The 23,153-nt window shown below is 42.7% G+C and overlaps 1 protein-coding gene across 4 annotated transcripts in view; it reads left to right on the top strand.

Annotated features, from left to right (window-relative positions):
• The window catches only part of SAMD12 (sterile alpha motif domain containing 12), a 380,385-nt gene that overhangs the window by 313,797 nt on the left and 43,435 nt on the right, over positions 1 to 23,153 (top strand). The window contains exon 5 of one of the 4 annotated variants that reach the window (XM_035011805.1): positions 1,612 to 2,310. The exons of the other annotated variants lie outside the window; for them this stretch is intronic. Coding sequence (XP_034867696.1) covers positions 1,612 to 1,658 — 47 coding nt within the window. The 3' untranslated portion in view covers positions 1,659 to 2,310. Of the gene's footprint in view, positions 1 to 1,611; positions 2,311 to 23,153 lie in introns of those variants that run through there. 4 annotated transcript variants of the gene reach the window in all.

Genomic DNA, 23,153 nt, shown 5'->3' with positions numbered 1-23,153 from the left:
TCCTGCCCATGCTGCCTAGTGGCAGATCCCCCCTGGTAGCCAGAGGGAAAGGGGGCGTACTGGTGCATTTCACAGAGGTCAGCCTCCCAGGGCACAGAGCAGAGTGGAGAAGGATCTGGAAAGGGCAAAGGGAAGAATCAGCACAACATGACCTCCCTCAAGAGACTCAGTGGAACGTAGAAGACTGAAGCACAAGCAGATAAAGCTAATACCCATAGTAATTAACATGGTACTGCTACTTGCAGAATAATAAGAGAGCCCGGATGACAAAGCTACCAGCTCCGGTCCTAGGGAACATTTAGTCTGGATCTCAAAAAACGTAGTACAAGTTTGCCGGTTGACAGAGGAAGAAGGAGGGCTAGCACAAGGGGCAGAGGAAGAGGCAAGTATATGAATCACCCAAATGTGCAAAGCCTGTTTAGAAATCAAGTGTGACTCCAGCGTGAGGTATATGGGACACAGGGAAAGGATTTGGGATTCTGCAAGGCTTTGTTTGGATTGGTGGAGAATATTATCCAGAATCCCTACAAAATGTCCAGCAAGCAGGGAAAATAATTCTGACTTGCAGGCTTTGAGAGAGGAGGTGTCTTGCATGCAGTGCCTAGGAGAGCGCTTGGCACACATCCCGTGCTCCAGAGCTCTTTGGAAAATGAAGGAACAAGTGAACCTAAGTCCCAAGACTGCATTTTAATTTATTAAAATTAAATTTGATATTGATTAGCAGTGAGTACTCTGTTGATTCTTCCCTTTTTGTTCTGGAAATAAGTGGATGTAAAGAACGGTGGTTTTGTGGAACAGGATGAGGAGTTAGGACCTCTGTTCTTCACTAGAAACATCATTTAGCCTTCTGCATCTCAGCAATCCGGTCTGTGAAGTGAAAATTGTGCTCACTGCCTCAGCTATCTCGTAAGATTATTGTGGAGATCAAATAGATCAAAGGTGCCTTGACAGGTATGAAGAACCTGACAGACAAGATGCAGTGATGCTTCTTCCTCCTGTGTCAGTAGCTTCTGAGACGAGCCACATAAGTGAATTTTTCAAATAATGCCATGTTGTTCCATTAACAAGCGTTTCTCATTCTCAGGCTATGGGCATTTGGGGCCAGAATACTTCTGGGGTTGGGGGCGTGGGGGGTGTCCTATGCACCGCAGGGTATTTTGCAGCAGCCCTGGCTTCTGCCCATTGGCCATCAGCATCCACCTCTGCCCTCCACCCCCACAACCGGTTATGACAACCAAAAATGTCTCCAGGCTGCCAGATGTCCCCTGGAGGGCAAAATCGTTCCCTGGTTGCAAACCACTGCATTGAACATTCTTTTTCAATCTTAACCATTCTAGATGGAAATCTTTCTAAAATATGTTGGTCATATCCCAGCCCATTAAACATGGGCTCCTGAGTTGCTACATGAGGGAATACTGGCTACAACCATCATAACATCTTTAAGACATCTTATTAGCATTACTTGCCTGCACCCCAGTCTGCTATGTTATTGTTCCTTGTGCCTCCATTTCATGCATTTTCTTTTCCCTCCCTCTCTACCCGTGAGGCTGACAGTTGTCATTTTCCCGTAAGCATCAAAGTATACTAATTTGCTATTTCTAATCTGCTCAGGATTTAAAAAGCAGTTAGCCAGCTTTCCTAGAACGCATCTAAAATGAGAATCAACAGTCCCTGAGTTTGGGTGTGCAGGAGCCTGGCAGATGGACTTGGTCCGTGGGAGCCTTGCAGAGGCCTTCCTGTTCTCACTTCCCAGCTCCTCTACTGTCAGGGATGTCTGCCAGGTAAGCATGGTGTCATCTTGCTTATTAGAATATGACTGGAGGATGTTATGAACATCAGCTTTCCCATAGCCTCGATTTAGGATGGAAATAAGAGGGGGTGGGTGTCTGATAACAGTTAAAGCCTTCCTGCCAATTGCAAACCAACGCTGCGGAGAACAACGAGTCTTTGATTTTTCCCACCACCTTCCTCACTCCTACTTCCATCTAGAAATTATGGGAGGGGCCATCCATCATTTGTATTACCTATGGGGCTGCACAGAGCCTGGTATAACGTAAGCCAATAAGACATCTGTGATATCTGACACAAAATAAGTCTAGTGTGTTAGCACCTGGTCTAGTGGGGTGGTGCCGGGCACATAGTAGGCCCTGTTTGTGGGAGGAACCATGTGAGTAAAGAACAGGAACAGAACCTCACTTTCCACTTGTCAGTTGTGGGGGGGGGGTACTCCTGTGAGGTGTGGCAAGCCAAAGATAAGGACTTCAAAACTCCAGATGAAGCAAGTGGTTTGTCACGAAAGCACAGGATAATCTTTCATGTCACAGATAAAGAGGGAGCTGTAATAGGCCCAGAGATGGGAAAATAAAATGACTAAACATCAGCCTGTTTCCTCTTCTGCTGCAGTTCTCTTGAAAGTGCGCTGATTGGGGATGGCCCTGCGGATTGAGGCTCGCAGCACAAATCCACCTCCCTTTATTTCCTCCATTGCAAGTGCTGGTTTATTTCACTGGGCAGGAGGAGAGGTTCAGACTCTCGGTGTCTGCTTGACACCAGTGGGTAGGATCTCAGGTATCTCTAACACCTCACTTGTCCACGTTGTTAGGCTATTTCTGTCTCCTGTAGCAAGGAATGATCCTTCACACCAGAATAAAGCAACCTGTGGGGGAACTTTTACCTGAATCTGTGCAAGGTCAGGGGACAGCATTCCATTTAAAAATGGCTCTGTACATCACAAGAAAGGGATCGGTGTCCAATAGGACTCTAAACCCTGGCGGAGGAATGGCTTTCGACTTGCTGCATTTTCTCAAGGTCATGACTGGTCTTAACAGTCCCCATGGGTGACAGGTTTCCAGATGGTGATTCTGGACCGGCCAGACCCTTGAGAAAGGAAGCCAAGACTGCCCAGTTTCCACCGGGGAATATGAAACCTGAGATCATGTTGGTGATCACCCTCAGAGCTTGTCCCAGAGTCCATTTATCCCATCTCCTGAATGAATGACCCCAGGGATGCTGTGACTTGCAGATTTTATCCATCACTTCTGTAAGGCGTTCTGCTGAAGCCATCAAGAAGACAATCTGACCTGGCCAAAGTCAGGCAAATAGCCAGTCCTCAAAATATAAATTCTTAGAACAAAGTAACCATCCATTTGTATTTTCAAAAAGGCAACAATGGTCAGAAAACATCTCTCTATGTGCCTTGGGTTCTGCAGTCTTGACATTTCATATAGGTCACTGGTTAACTGGGCTGGGTTAATGGTTCTTTTCATTATGGTGACTTTTGACCATCTTTCTGGCAGAGGGGGCATGATTAAATCATGGGCTGCTGTGGGTGAAAGATATTGCTTCTATGGCATTTAGCCTCCCCAGAGACTACAGAGCGGGGAATCACATGGAGTGACTTTGGAACATGGTGGGAACTTAGCTTTGTTTTGTCTACATTCACAACAAAGAGCAGCAGTTGGTGGTTCTGAGTGCCTATTCTAAGGAGGTGATTACACGGAATCTGTGGCGGTTTCTTGAGGCCAATATGTCTAGAATGGGAGCAAACGGGGATGGTGTGAGATGAGTTCAGCTGAGGCAGGGCTCAGGATTGGTAGACTATCAGGAAATGAGGGGTGAGAGGAGATGCTTAGGCAGGGGTGGGACCAGTGCTGTTGATAAATTCTAGGTTGAAGTCTTGCAATGTGCTGGAATCCAAAGTATCCTAAAAATACTCCTTGAACAATGAGTCTGTGGCTCAAAAGAGATGCAGAGATGTTAAAGAGATCCTGCTGCCCAGTTCGTAATCATGTATTGAGTCCTTGCTAGGTGCTCGCCATTTTCCCATCTGTGATTTATGAGAATTTCTATAAGCCTTTGAGATGTGAATTATTATCTTTATTTTGAAGATGGATAGCTGAGGGCTTCGTCCCCATTGGTCTCCCACACTTTGGACTGAAACTTGACGTGTAGTTGGGCTTTATTTGGGAATGGTAGAACTAAAATCAGAAAAACTAAAATTTTCTGATTCTGTTTTTCCATTTTCTACTAGATGAAGTTCTTCTTATCCTGCATAGGTTAAATTAGTTTTTGAGTTCTGGTCTAGGAAACTGACCACCAGGAAGAGTCCTGTTTCAATGAGGAAAAAAAAAGAAAAGTCTTCTCATAGTAAATGTAAAAAGAAATTGTCAACACATAGCCCCTTTGTAACTTGTAGGCTAACCACATATGTTTGCACTAGTTATAGAGTAAGTTCTGTATATAGTAAGTAAATACATGTGTACATGTATATGTATATAATTACCTATTTATTGATGTATCCTGTATCTACTACACCCAGAAAAATTCTGAAAGAATAGATATTACAACATTAACGATAGCTATCTCCAGAAAATAGGATTTAGGGTCACTTCATTTTATTTATTTATGTGTTTGTTTGTCCTAGTCTAAAATTTTTTCCTATAATGGGAAGGGAGCACAAAGTATATTTCTTAGAGGCAAGTAATAAAGAAGGCACACACCTGGCTCATTTTAGATTCAGGTGTATTTGATCTTCCCTCCTATAGTTTGTTCCTCCATCAGTATGGGTTTCATCACAATGATGCAGCTTAAGCGATCAATTTGAAGGTGATTCTTATTAAAGTGTGAGCAGGTATCAAGATTACAAAAGCATCAACTCAATAAAACTGGGCCCATTGTAATAATTAGGATTGAGAGAACGTTCGGGAAAGTCACTGCAGGGGAAATATGAGAAACCAAAGGGAAGGAATAGAAATACCTGATTATAAGACCCTCACTGGGAGGCATCATTTTGGGGGACGGGATGAGCAAGGGAAAACTAACACCAGAATTGTCAGTCACAGCCTCTGAAATCAATCTGGAAGAGGAACAAAGGGCAAATCTCAGAGAAGGGCCCTAGAAAGATAGAAAAACATAGGCCAAGGAGACTAAGTAAAGACAAGTCCCGAGCTTTGTGGTGGGAAGTTGGAGGAATGATACCTACATGCACTGGGCACTGGTATGTTTGAAAGGCTCATCATGTGGTGTGATCGTGGAGGAAGCAGAGGGACTCTCGTGACTCATTTGTCATGGGAAGAAATGAGGCGGGTGGGGGGGGGTGTTGTGTAGGAGGAAGGAGCAAGGCCTCCAGGACGGAAGGAATAGAAACAATTTAGATACGTGTTATTAATTGTCTCCTAAGAGCCTGGTGTAGCAAGACAGATGATGATATAGGAGGTATTACTTAAATCCCTTCCAACATAGCTCACTGTCTCTTTCCATGTGGCATGAATTATACTCTCTGGAACTTCCTTGTTTCCAACAAGGAGGCTGCAGCACTGATAAAACCTATTGGGGAGATTGTTACATCACCGCCATTTTTGCAACTGTTCTTCACCTTCCTGTCAACCCCACCCTGAAAGACCCCAGGGTGGAAGTGTTTGCTGTAACCTAATACTTGATAATATAGGGAATTGACTTGAATGATTTTTCAAAACTTAAGTTATATTCTGAAATGAGTGGTTTCTGGCCCCTGTTCCCACCATCCTCCTCTACATCTTTTATCTTTTGCCCACAACAGATGTGGCCAATTTTCACATAGATGTAATCTATTTTACTTGCAAGAGACTATGGTTTAAGCTTTATTATTGTTATGGTGGTGGTTGTCATTGTCATTTCAACTTCACCTATTTCTAGAAAGTGAGACAATTTTCTTGGATACAATAGAACCTTTCAACAAGATTGAAATGTAAGAAATTTTTAATAGAACGGATAGTTATAAACTGTAGGCCCAAGTGTTGTATTTTCCATTCTGGATATTTTCTTCTTGGTGCATAGCAGGTACTCAATAAATATTTTAGAATCAAGAATAGTGGGTTTTGATTTCACATAATACACCTCTCTGTTGCCTCTTAGTGTCCTATTCATTGGTCTGATTATCTTCCTTTTCTGGAGCCTGGCTTTGGTTGGGGAATAGGTTCGTTGGTTAATTCATTTGTTAATTCAACTAACCGAACACATGCGAAACATCAGAGATTATGTGAGGCATGGAGAATGCATCACCACTCTGTGCACACATCTCAGCAGCAACATCATCAGAAACATAAACATTTCCAAATTCCTGCTGTCACCAACCATGAGTCCCAAGACAAACTGGGGACCTACCGTTTGCAAGACGACTTGCTAGGCCATGAGATACAAAGACTATATAGGATATCCTCATAAATACAAGAAGAATGTAGGGCATTTTATTTTAAAAATAAGAATACATACCATAGAACTTTATAATGTTTTACTATAGATAATTTATTGAACCATTTGCACTAAAATGGTACAAAATATGTCTTGTGATTATTCACATTTTGGCACTGAGAAAACCAAGTTCTGTAACTCAGAACTTAGAAACATGATGTGTTAGTCTGGGTTATCCAGAGAATTAGAACCTATAGGAGCAGAGAGAGTAGGGAGGGGTTGATTTACAGTGAGAACCCAACTCACACAATTATGAAAGCTGAGAAGTCCAAAATCTGTGGTGGGCAGGCTGGAAGCCCAGGAGATCCAATGGTGTAAGTTCTAGTCCAAGTCGGGAGTCTGAAGGCAGGAGAAGACTGATGTCCCAACTCAAAGTCAGGAAGACAGAATCTTTCCTCCTCAGCCTTTTATTCTACTTAGGTTTTCAATGGATTGGACTAGGCCCACCCACACTGGGGAGGGCAGTTTCCTTTACTCAGCCTACTGATTCAAATGTTAATCTCACCCAGGAACACCCTCACTGACATACCCAGAAAGAATGCTGAACCAAACATCCGGGCGTCCTGTGGCCCAGTCAAGTCAACTTGTGAAATTAACCATCACATATGACTTACAAGAGATTGCACACCCATGAAGAGGGAGTGCTAATAGCTCACTGCCCTTCCACAAGGTTTCTCACTGAGATACCAACCATTCCCAAGCACACACAAAAGATTGGCTATGTTTGGATGTGTGTTATCTATGGCTGGCTCACAAAGTAATATCCTGCCAGTGTCCCATCTCTCACCAAAGCAGCTACATTGGCCAAGGGGGCTCTCCCACCTCCTTGATGGGAGCTTCCAGCTCTCCCCAGTCAAAGCTGCCCATGTGGTGCCTTTACTCAGCTCAGCTTCTCATTACATGGAGCCCCTCTTCCTTTCTCTGTGCTACCACCGTTTGCATACCCCATGGCCACGTTCCATAGCAATGCCCACAGGCCCAGGCCTGCTGCAGGGACTGGCAGAGTGGCCGGGGTCCCACAGAGGACCAAAGTGGGGCTTGTCTTATCTCTGAAGGCTCGGCACAACCTCCAGCTCGGTGTGGGGAGGGGACAGCTTGGGCTGCCCGTGTGTTCCCAGTGCCTGGTACAGTCGCTGGCCCTTAATAGGCAGTCTGTATTTGCTAGATGAAGGGAAGACAGGGCAGGATGGCGTGGGGAAGGAGAGATTGTGCAAGAGGAAGACAGAAAAAAGGGAGTAGAAAAAGTAAAGGAAAATAGCACAGGTAAGAGAAAGGAGAGGGAAGGAGAAAGAGAAATGAGAAAAGTCAGAGGGGAGAAAAGAGAAGGAGTCCTAAAAGTAAGCAGGGCAGCAGAAGGGGTGCTGGGGCTGGACAGGGAGGGGGCATGACCCTAATCTAGATAGAGGAGCACCACCCGGGCCCAAAGGAAGTGACCTTGGACAAGTCACCAGCCTTTGTGGACCATAGAGGAAGGCTTTAATGTGCGACAGGAGAGGGTCAGGCCAGACCCCAGAGCACCTCTCTACATGAGTACCCCGCCTCCACACTGGTCCTCCAAGGATCCGCAAAAGCCATCTGGCAGCCAGCGCTCTGACCCAGCCCCATTCTCTGTTCATCTTCCCCAATCTCTACCTCTTACTAGGTGCGGAAGTGCCCTAAATGAACGAGGTAGGGAAGGAAACACGACTACGGTTTTCATAGGAGCTGAACTGCAGCACATGGAGAGAATTTGAGGGCAAATCTTACTTCATTTAGCCTCTTCTTTAAGGCCAAGATACATGCAAAAATTCAAACCTCAGGTTCCGCCCTCTGCAGCACCCAGGCAGAGCCCAACTCAGAAGCTTCAGAAAGGAGAATGTAAAATGAAATATAGATATTTATAATTGAAGTATCTCTCCCCCTGGGTATCTCTCTGTCTCTCTCTGTCTCTCTTTTTTTTTAATGAAAATTCAGTCAACTGAATATTTAGCTCCCCAAGGAAGACTCAGCTGTCGATTACACTGTGCTCATGGGGAGACACTCCAGCGGAAAATGACGCCTGCTCATGGCTAATGATCACCTTGCTCAGGATCAGTACAAGACAAGGTCTTTGAGGTCGGCCCCTTTTGAGCTTCGAATTAGGTATTAGGTACAGAATATAGCTAAAAGCATTTCGTGTGAGCCTGCAAACCAAATGGACGCTGGATCCAATTTTATACATGTACAGCTGTATCAAATAAATTTAATTTCCCCATTGAAGGTGCTTGCTTTTAATTCTGGGGCCAGCAGTGCAGAACAGGTTTGAAGATTAAATTTCCATTCCACGAAAGTAGTAGGCGGGGATAGAACTTCTGAAGCAGGAGTAACCAAAAAAGCCAAGGTTTTCAGTGCTCGCAGAGAAGGTGGGGGTTAGAAAGATCTAGTGAGCGCTAGACAGAAGAGACACCTTCAGGTGCAAGATTACCCCTGCCAGGGGCACCTGGGTGGCTCAGATGGTTAAGCGTCTGCCTTCGCCTCAGGTCATGGTCCCAGAGTCCTGGGATCGAGTCCCACATCGGGCTCTCGGCTCGGCGGGGAGCCTGCTTCTCCCTCTGACCCTCTCCCCTCTCATGCTGTTTCTCTCTTGCTCGCTCTCTAAAAAATAAATAAATAAAATCTTTAAAAAAAAAAAAAAAGATTACCCCTGCCATATCCCAGATATGGCAAAACCAGATAATTACCTTATTTATAACCAAAGCAGGGCTGGCGTTGATAACCTGATTGCAGCAGTGGGTGCCCTGTTGTCATCTGAGCCACCTGGTGCCCCTCTGTGTTCTATGGGATGGCCCGCCATCCTTAAGGTATAATTTTAAGGCCAAACTCAAAGGTTTTTGGGTTTTTTCGTTTTTTTCAAGATTTTATTTATTTATTTGAGAGAGAGAACACAAGCAGGGAGGAGGGGCAGAGGGGGAAGGAGAAGCAGACTCCTCGCTGAGCAGGGAGCCCGATGCGGAACTCGATCATGACCTGAGCCGAAGGCAGACGCTTAACCGACTGAGCCACCCAGACGTCCCAAACTCAAAGGTTTTAAAGAATAGTCCTAGATCACTTTCCCATGAAGGCTTTCCTAGTTTCTCCCACTCACCGACCACCAGCTGACCGCTCCAGCCTGTCTCTCTGAATCAGGCGCTATGCTCATCTCTGTGATAGCAGCCAGAATGTGAGATGGTGTTACCTCTGCATTAAGCCCTGCAACCTCGGGCCAGTTACTTAACCTCTGTATGTCTTAAGTTTTATGCATTTTAAGTGGAAATACTAATAATAGGGTCAGGAGGATTGAGGGTGAAGTACTTAACCCAGTACTTAGCACACACAGTGACTCTTCATAGGTAAATAGCACAGGGCTGTCGAGGACAGACTCTCTCTTTGACTCTAGAACTTAGCCCAGCTTCACAGGAAAGACAGTTGATTGACTGACTTTTGTTTTTGGGGTTTTTTTTAAGATTTTATTTATTTATTTGACAGAGAGAGACACAGCAAAAGAGGGAACACAAGCAGAGGGAGTAGGAGAGGGAGAAGCAGGCTTCCCGCTGAGCAGGGAGCCTGATGCGGGGCTCCATCCAGGACCCTGGGATCATGACCTGAGCCAAAGGTAAACACTTAACGACTGAGCCCCCCAGGCGCCCCAATTGACTGACTTGATCTCAATGTTTTACCTGCCCAGCATTTCACACTTCAAGCCCTGGGGCATTTGGGGGGCACTTGGCAAACTGAGCAAGTTGAGGTTGTTCCCATTTATCGTGTACCCACTGGATACCGCATGCTGTTGCAGATCCTTGGTATAAAATAGGCTACTTCATCCTTATGTAACCCTCTTATTTTTTCCAATCTCAGTATTAGGAAAGTGAGACTCAGAGTTTAAACAGCAGGCTTAAGGTGATTAGCAGGTATTTAATGAGCCAGGAACCTAACAAGGCACACCAGCTCCATGCTATTCCCACCTTCCCCGGCCTCCTGCATGGGCCAGGGGTTGGATGCTCAGAAGGCGCACTGTCATCCCAGCATGCCCTGCCTACTGATGCAGACCACTCTCCTGTGTGAGCGAGGAGATTCCTAATCAGCCTAACTGGCTGTCCCTCCTGCCCTAAAGGCTAGACACGCCACTTAAATTAAGACACAAGGGAGATTTGCTTAGCTTATCCTGCAGCCTCCCATCAGGCCTCCCGCCCCAACACCTGGAGCGTAGAATGGCCTGTTTGCTTAGAGGCTGAGTCACCCAATTAGTGATGAGGCCAACAGCACACTGGGCCTCAAACGCCTTCCACCCATGACTCCATCAGAAGTTCATAGTGTGGTTGAAAAATAATCCTATTTAAAGTTTACATTTCACCTGTGATCACTCTCAGGGACTGTAGCTGGTGCGTCAAGCAAGAGCGAAGGGAGCCTGCTAGCGTCTAGACAACACACAGAAATCCTGGAATTACTGCATGTCTTTTATTCGTGAGAAGCTAGCTGCCATTAGAATGATCTTTCTTGCTTTTTTTTTTATTAAAGATTTTATTTATTAATTTGACAGAGAGAGACACAGTGAGAGAGGGAACACAAGCAGGGGGAGCGGGAGAGGGAGAAGCAGGCCTCCCGCGGAGCAGGGAGCCCGATGTGGGGCTCGATCCCAGGACCCTGGGATCATGACCTGAGCTGAAGGCAGACGCCTAACGACTGAGCCACCCAGGCACCCCGATCTTTCTTGCTTTCTAAAATACAAAATCTTCTAGGAGTTACTGTTGTATAGGATTTCTAAAACGATTTATGAGAATAGAAAACTGCTGGTGAAGAATATGTGTGTATGGATATATATGTATATTCCTTTTTAATAATATGAAATAACTGTCAGTTCAAGTAGTATTTTGACAATAAGAGCAGTTCCATTCAACGGATGGTCCTTGAGCATGAACAGATTCTCATGAATAAAGAGGTGCTCATAGCTGTATTTATCTTACAATGGATTTGTTTTAGTGAGTTGAGTATTTTAAGGAGAAGCGTATGTTAAGAACTTAAAAGAGTTTTAATAAGAAAGAGTTCTGGGGCTTTTTGTTAATACTGATCATAATTGGCTTCCATTTTTTGTACTTATGTTTCAGAAGAAGGTGTACATCTTCTGATGTTTAAAAGAGCAAAGTCACCTACTCACTAATGGTTTTATCAGCTAGTGGTCAAAATAGACAGTGGGCTAAGACCAGGTTGGCCATTATACAGTCTGATTGCTGTCAGATCCTGCCTGTGCCCATGGCAGACATCAAAAATCAATCTGAGCAATCTAACTGGCACCTGGATGGTTCAGTCGGGTAAGCTTCTGCCTTCAGCTCAGGTCATGATCCCAGGCTTTCGGGATCAAGCCCCGAGTTGGGCTCCCTGCTCAGTGGGGAGTCTGCTTCTCCCTCTCACTCTGCCCCTCCCCTCTCTCATGCTCTCTCATGCTCTCTCTCTCTCAAATAAACACAATTAAAAAAAAATCAATCTAAGCAATCTTAACATTCTTCTCAACACCATTCCTCATACAGCCACCAACCCATTGCTCTTGGCTATCAGTCTGAACCTAGGCTAATGGTCCTTTTGTCTTTCCATAGCTGGAGCCAATATTCATACAAGAGTAGCCAAGAGTAAGAACGGGATTCCATGTAGAATAATAAAGACTGAAATATTCACTGTGGACATCACACCATGTGATCCCTGTATTACCAGCAGAAGTGGAATAGTAGCTTTCAGTGTAGGACAACTGTTGATCGTTTGAAGTCAGGCTCCAAATGAGTAGGGTAAGGAAAGCATAGTTCCTACCCGTATGTAAATTTCATGTCTTCCACTGCTGAAATGTTCTTACTCATCTATCTGCAGAGACACTGCCCCAGTCTGCCACTTACTGTCTCTTACCTTAACTTCTATAATAATCTCAGCCAACAGTAAGCTTGTCAAGGGCAGGGACTGTGTCTGTTTGCCTTGTCACTCATTGTAGTGAGTGCCTAGTACCATTTGGCCTCATGAGTGAGTGTGAATTATTTCATCCCCCCTAACTGAGCTCCCTGCCTCCTCTAATTTTATCCTCTGCCTTACAGCTATATATAAATATAGATACATCACTCTCCTGCCTAAAACCTTATCTCCTTTTCACCCACTGAGTGAAACCCAAACTGCTCTCCATCCACATTGCTAACCAGCCAAGCATTGCACTTTATTATCTAGTAATACTAAACTTTGAAGTTCCCCGCAAAGATCATATAGTTCATGCCTTTCTATCTTTACTCCTGAGGCTCCCTGTGCCTGAACCTCCTTTCCCACCTAACTCTAGTGCGCCCTTCAAAGCTCAGTTAAATCATCATTTCCTTAGAAATGCTTCCCTCGGGATACCTGGGTGGCTCAGTTGGTTGAGCATCCAAGTCTTGATTTCGGCTTGGGTCGTGATCTCAGGGTTGTGAGATCGAGCCCCATGTAGGGCTCCTTGCTTAGCAGGGAGTCTGCTTCCTCCCTCAGCCCCTTCCCCCGCTAGCACTCTCTCACTCTCTCTCCCTCCCTATCCCTCTCTCTCTCCCTCTTTCTCTCTATAAAGTAAATAAGTCTTTTAAAAAAAAAGAAAAGAAATGCTTGCCTCTATCCCAGAGTTGGGGTCAGTGCCTCTCCTCTAAAATCCCATGTCACTGTTTATATTTTTATTGTAGCATTCACCTTATGATATTTGGAATGATCTATTTTTATATTTCCTTAAATGATGGTGTTTTTGCTGCATGATACAGAAAATCCAACTCAAACTAGAATATATTGGTCCACATAAATGAAAAGAGGTATCAGGTATAGTTTAATCCAGAGATTCGTAGAGTCACTGGGCTTTATTTTTATGTATTTCTTTTGGCCCTGTCTTCCTGGCTTTACCTCAGATTAGTTTCTTATGGTATCAAAGAGATTGCCAAGTTTTCTCACTGATACCCAGACGAGGAGAAAGAATTTCTCTTCTCACCAGCCAATGAAAGCTCTGAGATTTCACAGATTGCGTCTATGAAAAGACTGGTGCCCATCCTTAAACCAGTCATGAGTACAAAAGAGATGGGAGTCTGCTCACTGGCCAGGACTCTGTGCTGAGAAGTTCAGGTCCTTGTAGGAAGGGGTAAGGGGTAAAGGATTCTTCGGAGGCCATCAACAATATTCAGCATACTTTCCAATTAGACTAGGCTCCTAATGGTCTTGGATTCCCTGCCACAGTCATCTTTGGGTTCCCAGTATGTAGCACAGTGCTTGCTACATGCAGAGTAGGTCATCAATCCATATTTGCTTAGCTGAGGGAAATTGAGCCTTCCTGGAAGTGAAAAACACATCTGTATCCATGCCCCCTTTTTATCCATGTTCCTCACTTTAGTCCTGCCAGACTCCACCTCTGTGCTCACTACTTCCTACAGCGACTTCTCACCCTTCCACTATATGAACTCTGCTTAAAATGAGTCCCCACTTCCCTTATCCTGGTTATTTTTTCTCAGTCAGATTCACCTTAGACCACATCCACCCACACCCCAATTCCAAAAAGAGCCTTCTGTTTAGAGGCTCTCTAAAGTTTCCCTTACAAGTTGAAGATTCTGTGATAAATGCACAAACATATCACCCCAAATGATGGAAATATCAAAAGAGAATGGTTTGTCAGCCAGTCCTTTTTTACTTAATATTCCCTGAAGGTAGCTGCTATGTACCTTTTGATTGTTTCTTCAAAAGGTAGAGTATAGCAGAGTACAAAGAGACTAGACTTTGCAAACAGGCTTGGGTCAAATGCTGGTACCATCACTTAACTCTGTGAAATGTTGGGCAAGTGATTTAATCTCCCTGAGCTCAGCCCCCTCCTGTGTAAAATGGGGATAATAATACTCACCTCCCAGGATTGTAATAAGGGTTAAATCAGCTGAGCTGTGTAATGTGGCTGGGACAGTATGCAGTCAATTGATGTCACTTCCCTCCTCTCTCTCTGCCACCCCAGAGTGCAGTATTGGTACGCCTAATTTCAGGTCCACAGTTCTTTCCAATGTTCATGTGATCCAGGCTGTTGAAGAAGCTCATCATTACTGAAGGTTAGTCTGTCCTCCTAGTGTCTAAGCATGGGAACTGGAGGCTCCTTCTCAATCTTTGAGAACTTGTCCAGTTCCCCCCCAAAGGCTGGAATCTGCCTACTTTGGCATGCCCTAGTTTTGTTGTCCTGGCAAAACAGAAAACAGCTTGCCAGCTGTGATCATTCTGAAGAAATAGATAGGATGGCGTGAAAGTCAGGACCACGCGGGAGTCTGTGGAGCTTTAAGTGTCCTCAGGGTTCCCCCATCTCTGGGCTCTGGCTCCCACACATGCTGTCTCCCTGATATAAAACTCAGCATCATCTCCTAGGTCCAAAAATAAACTTTACTTAAAATTGTGGCAGGGAAGAGAAGTCCTTTATCGACCTCAGACAACATCAGATTTATCATTAGAGATCCTGTTTCTAGAACCCCACACAGGGATGTTACCTGGTTATTCCTACAGACCGTCTTACCTCCTTTTGCTTTCTGTCTAGATAATCTCTTCCCAGTGTTTGCTCCACTTTCCTTTTGGGAACAAAACAAAATCTCATTCAGGGTGTTTTATCATCAACTTTTGTGGTTTTGACTACTAATCTCATACCCTGTAGAGCTCATCAAAAAATTTTATCAAATAAGGATCATTCCCTTCCTCAGAAGAATTCTAATGTCAGCTCTTAATAGTTGTTATTAATAACATATTCATCTCATATATAAATGTGAGTGGATTTTTTTTCCTGAAAAATATACAGAAGGAGCCACCCCATGGAAAGGACTGCAAATGTTCTAAAATTCCAGTGACTACAAAACAGAAGCCAATGGCTTTATTTGACACCCGAATAGGAGAAGGGCAGATACTTTATGTGTTCCCTGCTAATGGACTTCTAACAGGGAAAAAAGATTTGGCAGCTCTTAGACTAAGACAACATTTTTTAATACTTGGGTTTCTTGGGGGAGCCAATAAAAAAAATCATTACCAAGTGCGCCATTTTCTCTCTCTTCCTGCAGAATTCTTTCTTTTGGTAAATATATTGCCAAGGCTCAACTCTTTAAAGTTTTGCACCCTGTCCATTTTCATGAGGACAACAAGAAATGAGAACATTTTAATATTTTAAGTAATCTCTACATCCAGCATGGGACTCAAATACACAAGCCCAAGATCAAGAGTCACATGCTCCACCAACTGAGCCAGCCAGGCACCCCACCTGTTTTCAGGATTCTTAAGTAAAGTCGCTTGCCTTTGTACAAAAGGAATGTATGTCCATCCTCAAAAGTTAAAAAATAGAACTACCCTACAATCCAGCAATTGCACTACTAGGTAGGTATTTACCCAAAGGATACAAAAATACTAATTCAAAGAGATACATGCACCCCAAAGTTTACAGCAACATTATCTACAATGGCCAAATTATGGAAACAGCATAAATGTCCATAGACTGATGAATGGATAAAGAAGATGTGATATATATATATACATATATATATGTATACACACACACACACACAATAAAATATTACTCAGTCATAAAAAAAATAAAATCTTACCATTGCAATGATGTGGATGGAACTAGAGAGTATTATGCTAAGTGAAATAAGTCAGTCAGAGAAAGATATACCAAATGGTTTCACTTATATGTGGAATTTAAGAAACAAAACAAAAGTGTGCATAGGGAAAAAGAGAGAGAGAGGGAGACAAACCAAGAAACAGACTCTTGACTGTAGAGAATAAACTGATGGTTACCAGAGGGGAGGTGGGTGGAGGGATGGGTTAAATAGGTAAGGGAGATAAAGGAATGCACTTGTCATGATGAGCACCAGGTATTGTATGGAAGTGTTGAATCACTGTATTGTACACCTGAAACTAATATTATGCTGCATGTTAACTAACTGGAATTTAAATAGAAACTTAAAAAAAAAAGGAATGTATGTCCATTATGGAAAGTGTAGAATATGCAGATACACAAAAGAAGAAAATAATAGTTGAATCCCATTCCAGAAGTATACAGAAATAACCAGTTATTTTGTTGCAAATGCTTTTGACCTTGCTGGTGTATATGTTCACCTGGGTATATAATTTTTATATTATTTAACTATACTACTTGGTTCATCGTATACAGTTTTTTCAGGTCTTTCAAGGGACTCTTGTGGGGTTTACCTTTCCCTTCTTTTGCCAAATTTCATTTCCAATCCTACCCTCCTCCTACTTAAGCAAAAACTCCAGTGTGTTTGACATATTATTAATATATACTGTTGTTTTCTGTGAATGTTTATAATCCATGCAAATGATATTCTGTTATAGACCTCCTACTTTCTTTTTGTTCCATTCAATACTATTTTTGATATCTCTCCATATTGCTATATGTATATCTAGTCCATAGTCCTAAATGCTGCCTAGCATTCCATCACACTTTACTTAGCTACAACCCTACATATGCTTGGGTTGCCTCATACAAAAACCTGGGAAGAATTTTTCTGCTCTGCACCAAGGATGGAGATTCCTGGGTCATAAGGTACCTTCGTGTCTAATTTCACCAAGTGGTGTCAGATTACAGCTCATAAGGGTGAACCAGTGTGTATTCCCTCTGGAGTGGTTGTCATTATCCAGACTTCTAATTTTGGCCAATTTGGTGGGTGTAAAGTGGTATCTGGCTCTTTTAACTTACATTTTCTGATAATCAAGGAATTTGAGCATAGCCCTATGTACTTCTTAACCAGTTAGATTTCCCAATTCTAAGATTAGACTGTTTGAAGATTTAGATTATTTAGGATGGGAGGTTTCCTGCTTCTTGTTCTGTTTATTTGCCTCACTTTCTTACAGATTTAAGATAATACCGACTTTGGGGCACCTGGGTGGCTCAGTCAGTCACCTGATTTCAGCTCAGGTCATGATCTCAGGGTCTTGAGATCAAACCCTGCGTGGGGCTCTACACTCAGTGGGGAGTCTGCTTGAGATTCTTTCCCTTATCCTCTGCCCCTTCCCCGACTCTTGTGCATACACACTCTCTCCCTCTCTCTCTCAAATAAATAAATCTTTTAAAAAAAGATAATACCTACTTTAAGGTTTTTGACATTGCTTATATTTTGACATTCTGTCATGTTTGTGTTAGCTTTCTTTCTATAGTGTTTTTTGCCAAACATAAAATCTTTTTTTTTTGTCCATACAGCTTGATTTATACATATTGTGCATATATTTCAAATGTCATTGTTTTGCGTTGGGTGGGAGGTTGCTAGTTAAACCTGGTTAATTTATTGTAGAGTTTCTTGTTACACTGGAATGTTTATATAAATTGAAGGTATTTAAATTATTATTTTCAGAGTACTTTTATTAATATCATCCCATTTGATCTTTCTAAAAACCCTGAAAACTAGGTGAAACAGGTATTATTCTCCCCATTTCATGAATGAGGAAACTGAGTTCACTCAGAGACACATAGTTACCTGCCGAAGTTCACATAGCTAATTGGTGAGCAAGCCAAGATCAACAGTCAAACCTCTTATCCCTGAGCAACGTCCCTATGCAGCTTATTAGTTAGGATTATTTCCAACAAGGTACAGTCATCTTAAACTTCTCCATGATAAAGTCATTCACTGCCTGATGAGATAGTCACATCAAAACATATGTTTTAATAAATCTGGATTGACCTATCGTTTTGGTCTAAGAAATGAGCTAAATGGTCTTCTCAAAAAATACAGAAGTGTCAGTGTGGGTAGGGGTCACTCATCTCTTTGAACACTGTTGTGGGAGAGAAGTTGCCTTACTGAGTCCTGTTCTGAGGATGGTGACCACAGATAAATCACGGTTTTCAAGGGAAATGGTCTTCCACACCTGCCCTCAACTTAATGATGGAATGAGTCATAGGGCCAAGAAGAGCATAAACATGGATATGCAGATGGGAAGGAGGAAGAGTTTCTAATCACTGTCACATCAAAAAATGTCACCCCAGAAAATGAGTATGTAATTCATTTTGACCCTAGTGTGGACCATAAAAAGACAGATTTGAGAAAAATGTTGGACTCTGGCCCCTAAAATCAATGAATACTGTCCCAGGTATGGGACTGATGAGCTGGAGGTCAGGTGATTGTTTGTAGGGGAAGAGGAAGCCCAGCTCTGGGCTCTGGCTGGTGAAGGAAAAGGTGATTGAATGAGGAGGTGATGGAGGACTCATTCTTCGGGGTGTTCTTAATTACATTACAAAATGCTGTTCATCAGCATTTTGTGGACAAGGAGAAGAAAGCTCAGTTGGCTGCTGGTTGGTTAGAGCTTTTTAATCTTGGCATGTCCTTCAGCACCATGGGCAATAGCAGGCAAAACCTGTGTTTTCTGACTGAGCATATCTTCCTCATAAAAAGATTCCTTCTGTATAATCCAACTAAGCAAAGCTTGTAGTTGGTACTTTAAGAAGAATGAATATTTCAAATATTTGCCAAAATGAGCTCAAAAGACTGTAATAGCAATATTAATAATTATAACTTCCAAAAACTGACTGTTTGCTGTGTGCCAAGCACTGTGTTGAACAAGCATCATTTTATTTACTCTGGAGGGAAGAAACTTGGGCATAAGTACTATTACTTTCCCCCTTTTGCAGATGAGCAAATTGAGACTTAGGGAGATGGAATGAGTGGCCCAAGGTTACAAAGCTAATAACTGGCAAAACTGGAATGCAAATCCAGAACTGTCTGACTCTGAAGATGCATTTCTGTGCTCTCAAAATTTGTACTCATTATCTGTTTCTGCATAACAATCTGCCCCCCAAATTTAGCTGTTAAAACAACAAATGTTATTATCACCTATGAGGGTTACAAATTTAAGAGTGGCTTGGTTGGGCATTTCTGGCTCAGAATTGCTCATGAAGTTTCAGTAAATGTGTCAACCAGCTTCTCCCCATGTGGGCCTCTCTGGAGAGCTACCTGAGTCTCCTTCATAAAATAAAGATATCCTCAGGGTTTTTATGAGCATCAACTGAGACAACCTATGAGAAAGTACTATGGAAGCTGAAATAGCAATAATATTATATGAATTTATCACCACCTTGCATAGGGTATTCAGGGAAGTGGAGATATCCCTGACTCCTGCAGAAGAATGACCAAGATCATGCCTAGGAAAAAAACCCAGCCCCTATGAAGGGGCTCATCCAGGACACTTTAGAGTGAAGAAGACAAGGAAACCAAGCTCCTACACACAGCCCTCATGAGGCAGTTCATAGTCAGTGGTCTGGCTGGGATTCCTGGCTCTCCCTTATAAGGGACAGAAGGGGGAAAAAAAGGTGTTCTCATCGTCAGAGACCTGGTAGCTGCTAGAAAGTAAGCATCCAACCCCTTTTGCTTTCTGGTCCAAGATATTGGGATTTAAACCCAGGATAGAAATAACAAATGGTCTGGATAGAAAATGAAGCCAGAGCTTAGCATAAGAGAGGAGAATATGGTAGAAAGTCTTTGGTGTAAGACAGACCCATTTGTGCCCATTTTTGTTATGAGGAAACTGATGCTCATTGCAGTTCTGTAATCTTCAGAATGACATACTTTGTGTGTAAAGCACCAAGAAGACTATCTGGAACATAGGAGATGCTCTAAATAGAAGTTTAAGGGTAGTTTTGCTATGACTGTTATCATTCTAATCTCATATGGTTGTTTTGAGGATCAAGATAATATATCCTATTGCTTATTACATTATAAACTCCATGATAATAGGTATCTTCTAGTATCTTGGTATCTGTCTTACTAGTATATTCCCAGCATCTATGAATGGACCTAACACAAACCTGGTATGTAGGAGGCACTTCATGGTTGATAGTTATTAGCATTTTCATCATCACCAACATCATCATCAACACCATCATTATCATCACCACCATCAGCACCCCCATCCCCAAGACATAAGATAATTCAATAATGTTCTCCATCTGTGAACATGGGACTTAATTCCTTTTTGCTTCAGGTACCCTTCATTCACAGAGGAATCTGTGTGTCTTTCCCATTGTAACAAAAAAGGTACTCTGCCATATTGGTATTACGTTGTTATGGCTCAAGGCAAAACAAAAACAAAAGCAAAACAAATCCCTAGGAGACCTCAATAAGTCCCGTCACCAGATTCACCATCATATGTTGGAGTTCTATTCCCCTGGTATTGGATCCGATCTCCACTATTTACTTTGTGGCCTTGGGTAAGTTACCAACCTTCTCTGGCCCTCCATGGACTCATTTATAAAATAAAAAGATAAAACCAACCAAATACCAATATGGCTATTGTAAGGAATACATTCTCTTTGCCACATTTCTTGCATGCATCCTTTCCATGACAGGTAGATGCCCAATAAGTATTTATGGAATAAATGTGTTGACTAAATGAATGCTGTAATTTTATTCCCGACTTCACTACTCATTCCAAAACTTGAGTCTGCATGAGAGGAAGAAGAGATCCTTCCAAACTCTGGGGAATTCTGATGGAGTTGGGGGGCGGGGGGGAACATACAGGTTCCAGGACTCAGTGTAACTTTGGGCAAGTCACAAGGTCTGATTCAGAATCTCATGGGACTTACCCACACACTAGGAGGAATTGATGGCCCCACTAAATGTGTATGTGCTTAATGCCCCTGGCCTACACATTTAAAAATAGGTAAGATGGTAAATTTTATCTTATATATATTTTATAACAAAATGAAAAAAAAGAGGAAAATCCTAGCTGGCTAGATTATTAACTTTCTGAAACTGGAATGCCAAAGCTTGAGACAAATAATATTGGCTAGCATATATGATCCTTTACTATGTGCCAAGCACTGCCCAAATGTCTAAAGTATGATCTCATGTAACCTTCTTAGTGGTTCTGTGAGTGAGGTAGAATTATTATCCCCATCTTACAGATGGGAAAGCACAAGCTCAAGCTGGTGTTTCCACAGATGGGGTTTGAACCAATCACAGATGCAGGCAGCTCAGATCCTGGTCAAGGAGAACTTTAATAGAGAAGGTAATACCGAGCCCTGTCAGAGTTTGGGAAAGGCCATGGCTACTTCTCTTCTTTGAAGCTCCAGTATATTGGAAGAGAGGGTGAGGAGGAAATGAGGAAAAGAAAGAATCAGAAGAAAAAACAAAAGGAAGACACAGTTACCAGTATTTTTCTGTTTTTCTTTAATATTGACTTTTAATATTTATATTTGCATGATTCTAATGATAACAAAAATAGTTTATTGAGCAATGACATCCGAAGTCCCAATCAAGGCCCCACAAGTTTGGGAGGGCTGATCAGTTTCCAGCCCCTGCCTCTTTCTTCCCACCCTCCAGTTCTTCTTGTGGAGAGAGGCTCTGAGTGGCCTTGTGATGTAGCCTCTGGGGGCTCATCTTGGCATACCCACAGATTAGAGATGGGGCTTCTAGGCCGCAGAGCTGGAGAGGAACATGCAAGTCTAAGGTGTCCATCATATCATTCGTTTGACAAGATAGAGCTATCAGGACCACGTCCCAGGAAGGGTCAGTCCCCACTAGTCCCCTGCCGTGGACTTGATTGATTCTTAGAATAGCTGCAGTATTAAATTAATTAATAAGTTGTAGTAGTCATAATAATAATCATAGCAGCTAACACATAGAAGGTTTATCATATGTCTGATGATAAGCACGTTATACCTAGCTCATTCATTCCTCCCAGCAAATCGGTCAGGTAGGTACAATCATTAATCATCATCTTCTTAAATATGAGGAAACAGCTGCGTGTAGAAATTAAATAATTTCCCCAAGGTCACAAAGTTTTTAAGTTGCAGAGGCAGAGTGGAATTACAGAGAGTGGCTACCATTTATGGAGCATTTACAGTGGAGTTGAATGGAATAACTCATGTAAACTTTTCACCCAGAGCCTTACAGCAATCCTAGGAAGACAGCCCTATGTCTACCATCTATTACGAATGGGGAAAGCATGGCTTATGGAAGGCAAGAAACTGGCTGAAATGCACAGATCAAAAATGGGGGTCTGTCTTAAGCCAAAGCACAAATGTGAATTCTGTCCTCTGGCCTTCTTGGGAACTGATTAGAAACCAGGAAGGTAATGGGGTGCCTGGGTGGCTCAGGTGTTGGGCATCTGCCTTCGGCTCGGGCCGTGATCCCAGGGTTCTGGGATCGAGCCCTGCATCGGGCTCCCTGCTCGGTGGGAAGCCTGCTTCTCCCTCTCCCACTCCCGCTGCTTGTGTTCCCTCTCTCGCTGTGTCTGTCTCTGTCAAATAAATAAATAAAATCTTTAAAAAAAAAAAAAAGAAAGAAACCAGGAAGGTAAATTTCTGACTATGTTGTGTGATATCACTTTGCCTGCTCTCTGTGCTGTGAACCAATGTTTTTTGGTTTTGATTTTTCATCCAAGGGAAGCATAGGGGAGGGTTCCAATCTCCAAAAACATGTCTTTTCATCTTAAGGGTCAGATTTGATGATGAAATAAACTGTTCTATTCAGTCCCTCTGTCAAATTTCTTATAGAAGATGGATATTGTTTGTGGTGTCTTTCATAGGCATGAGTTGTGATCGCTTTTCAGTAATCTCTGTATAGTAATATAGAACCACTCCAGGCAGCCCATGCAGGGTTTTTCCCGTAATTGTGCCCATAATAATCCACTGTTTTATATTTATTTCATCAGTTTCCACAGTTCACAAGAACACCCATAATCTTAGATGCAGTAATCAACTGTTTCAAAATTGTCCCATCCTAAATTTAGGCCCTGAACTTGGTAATTTAGCTAGAGAGCTTCATTGTTGAGTACCACTCTTCCACGGATGAAGGAAAGTGCTACTGTTTGGGCTGTATTTAATTCTTATTATTTCACAAGTTGAACTGGATACCATGGAGCTTAATAACGCAGGGTATAATTGCTTTAATGTTGTGAAAGCGCAAGCCTGCCTGACTTCCCTTGTCTTTGCTAGG

Source organism: Mirounga leonina, unplaced genomic scaffold (assembly GCF_011800145.1).
Source record: "Mirounga leonina isolate KUSES-001 unplaced genomic scaffold, KU_Mleo_1.0 Mir_165, whole genome shotgun sequence".
In the NCBI taxonomy this organism is placed as follows: domain Eukaryota; kingdom Metazoa; phylum Chordata; class Mammalia; order Carnivora; family Phocidae; genus Mirounga; species Mirounga leonina.
This window is presented reverse-complemented; position numbering and strand designations above follow the sequence as displayed.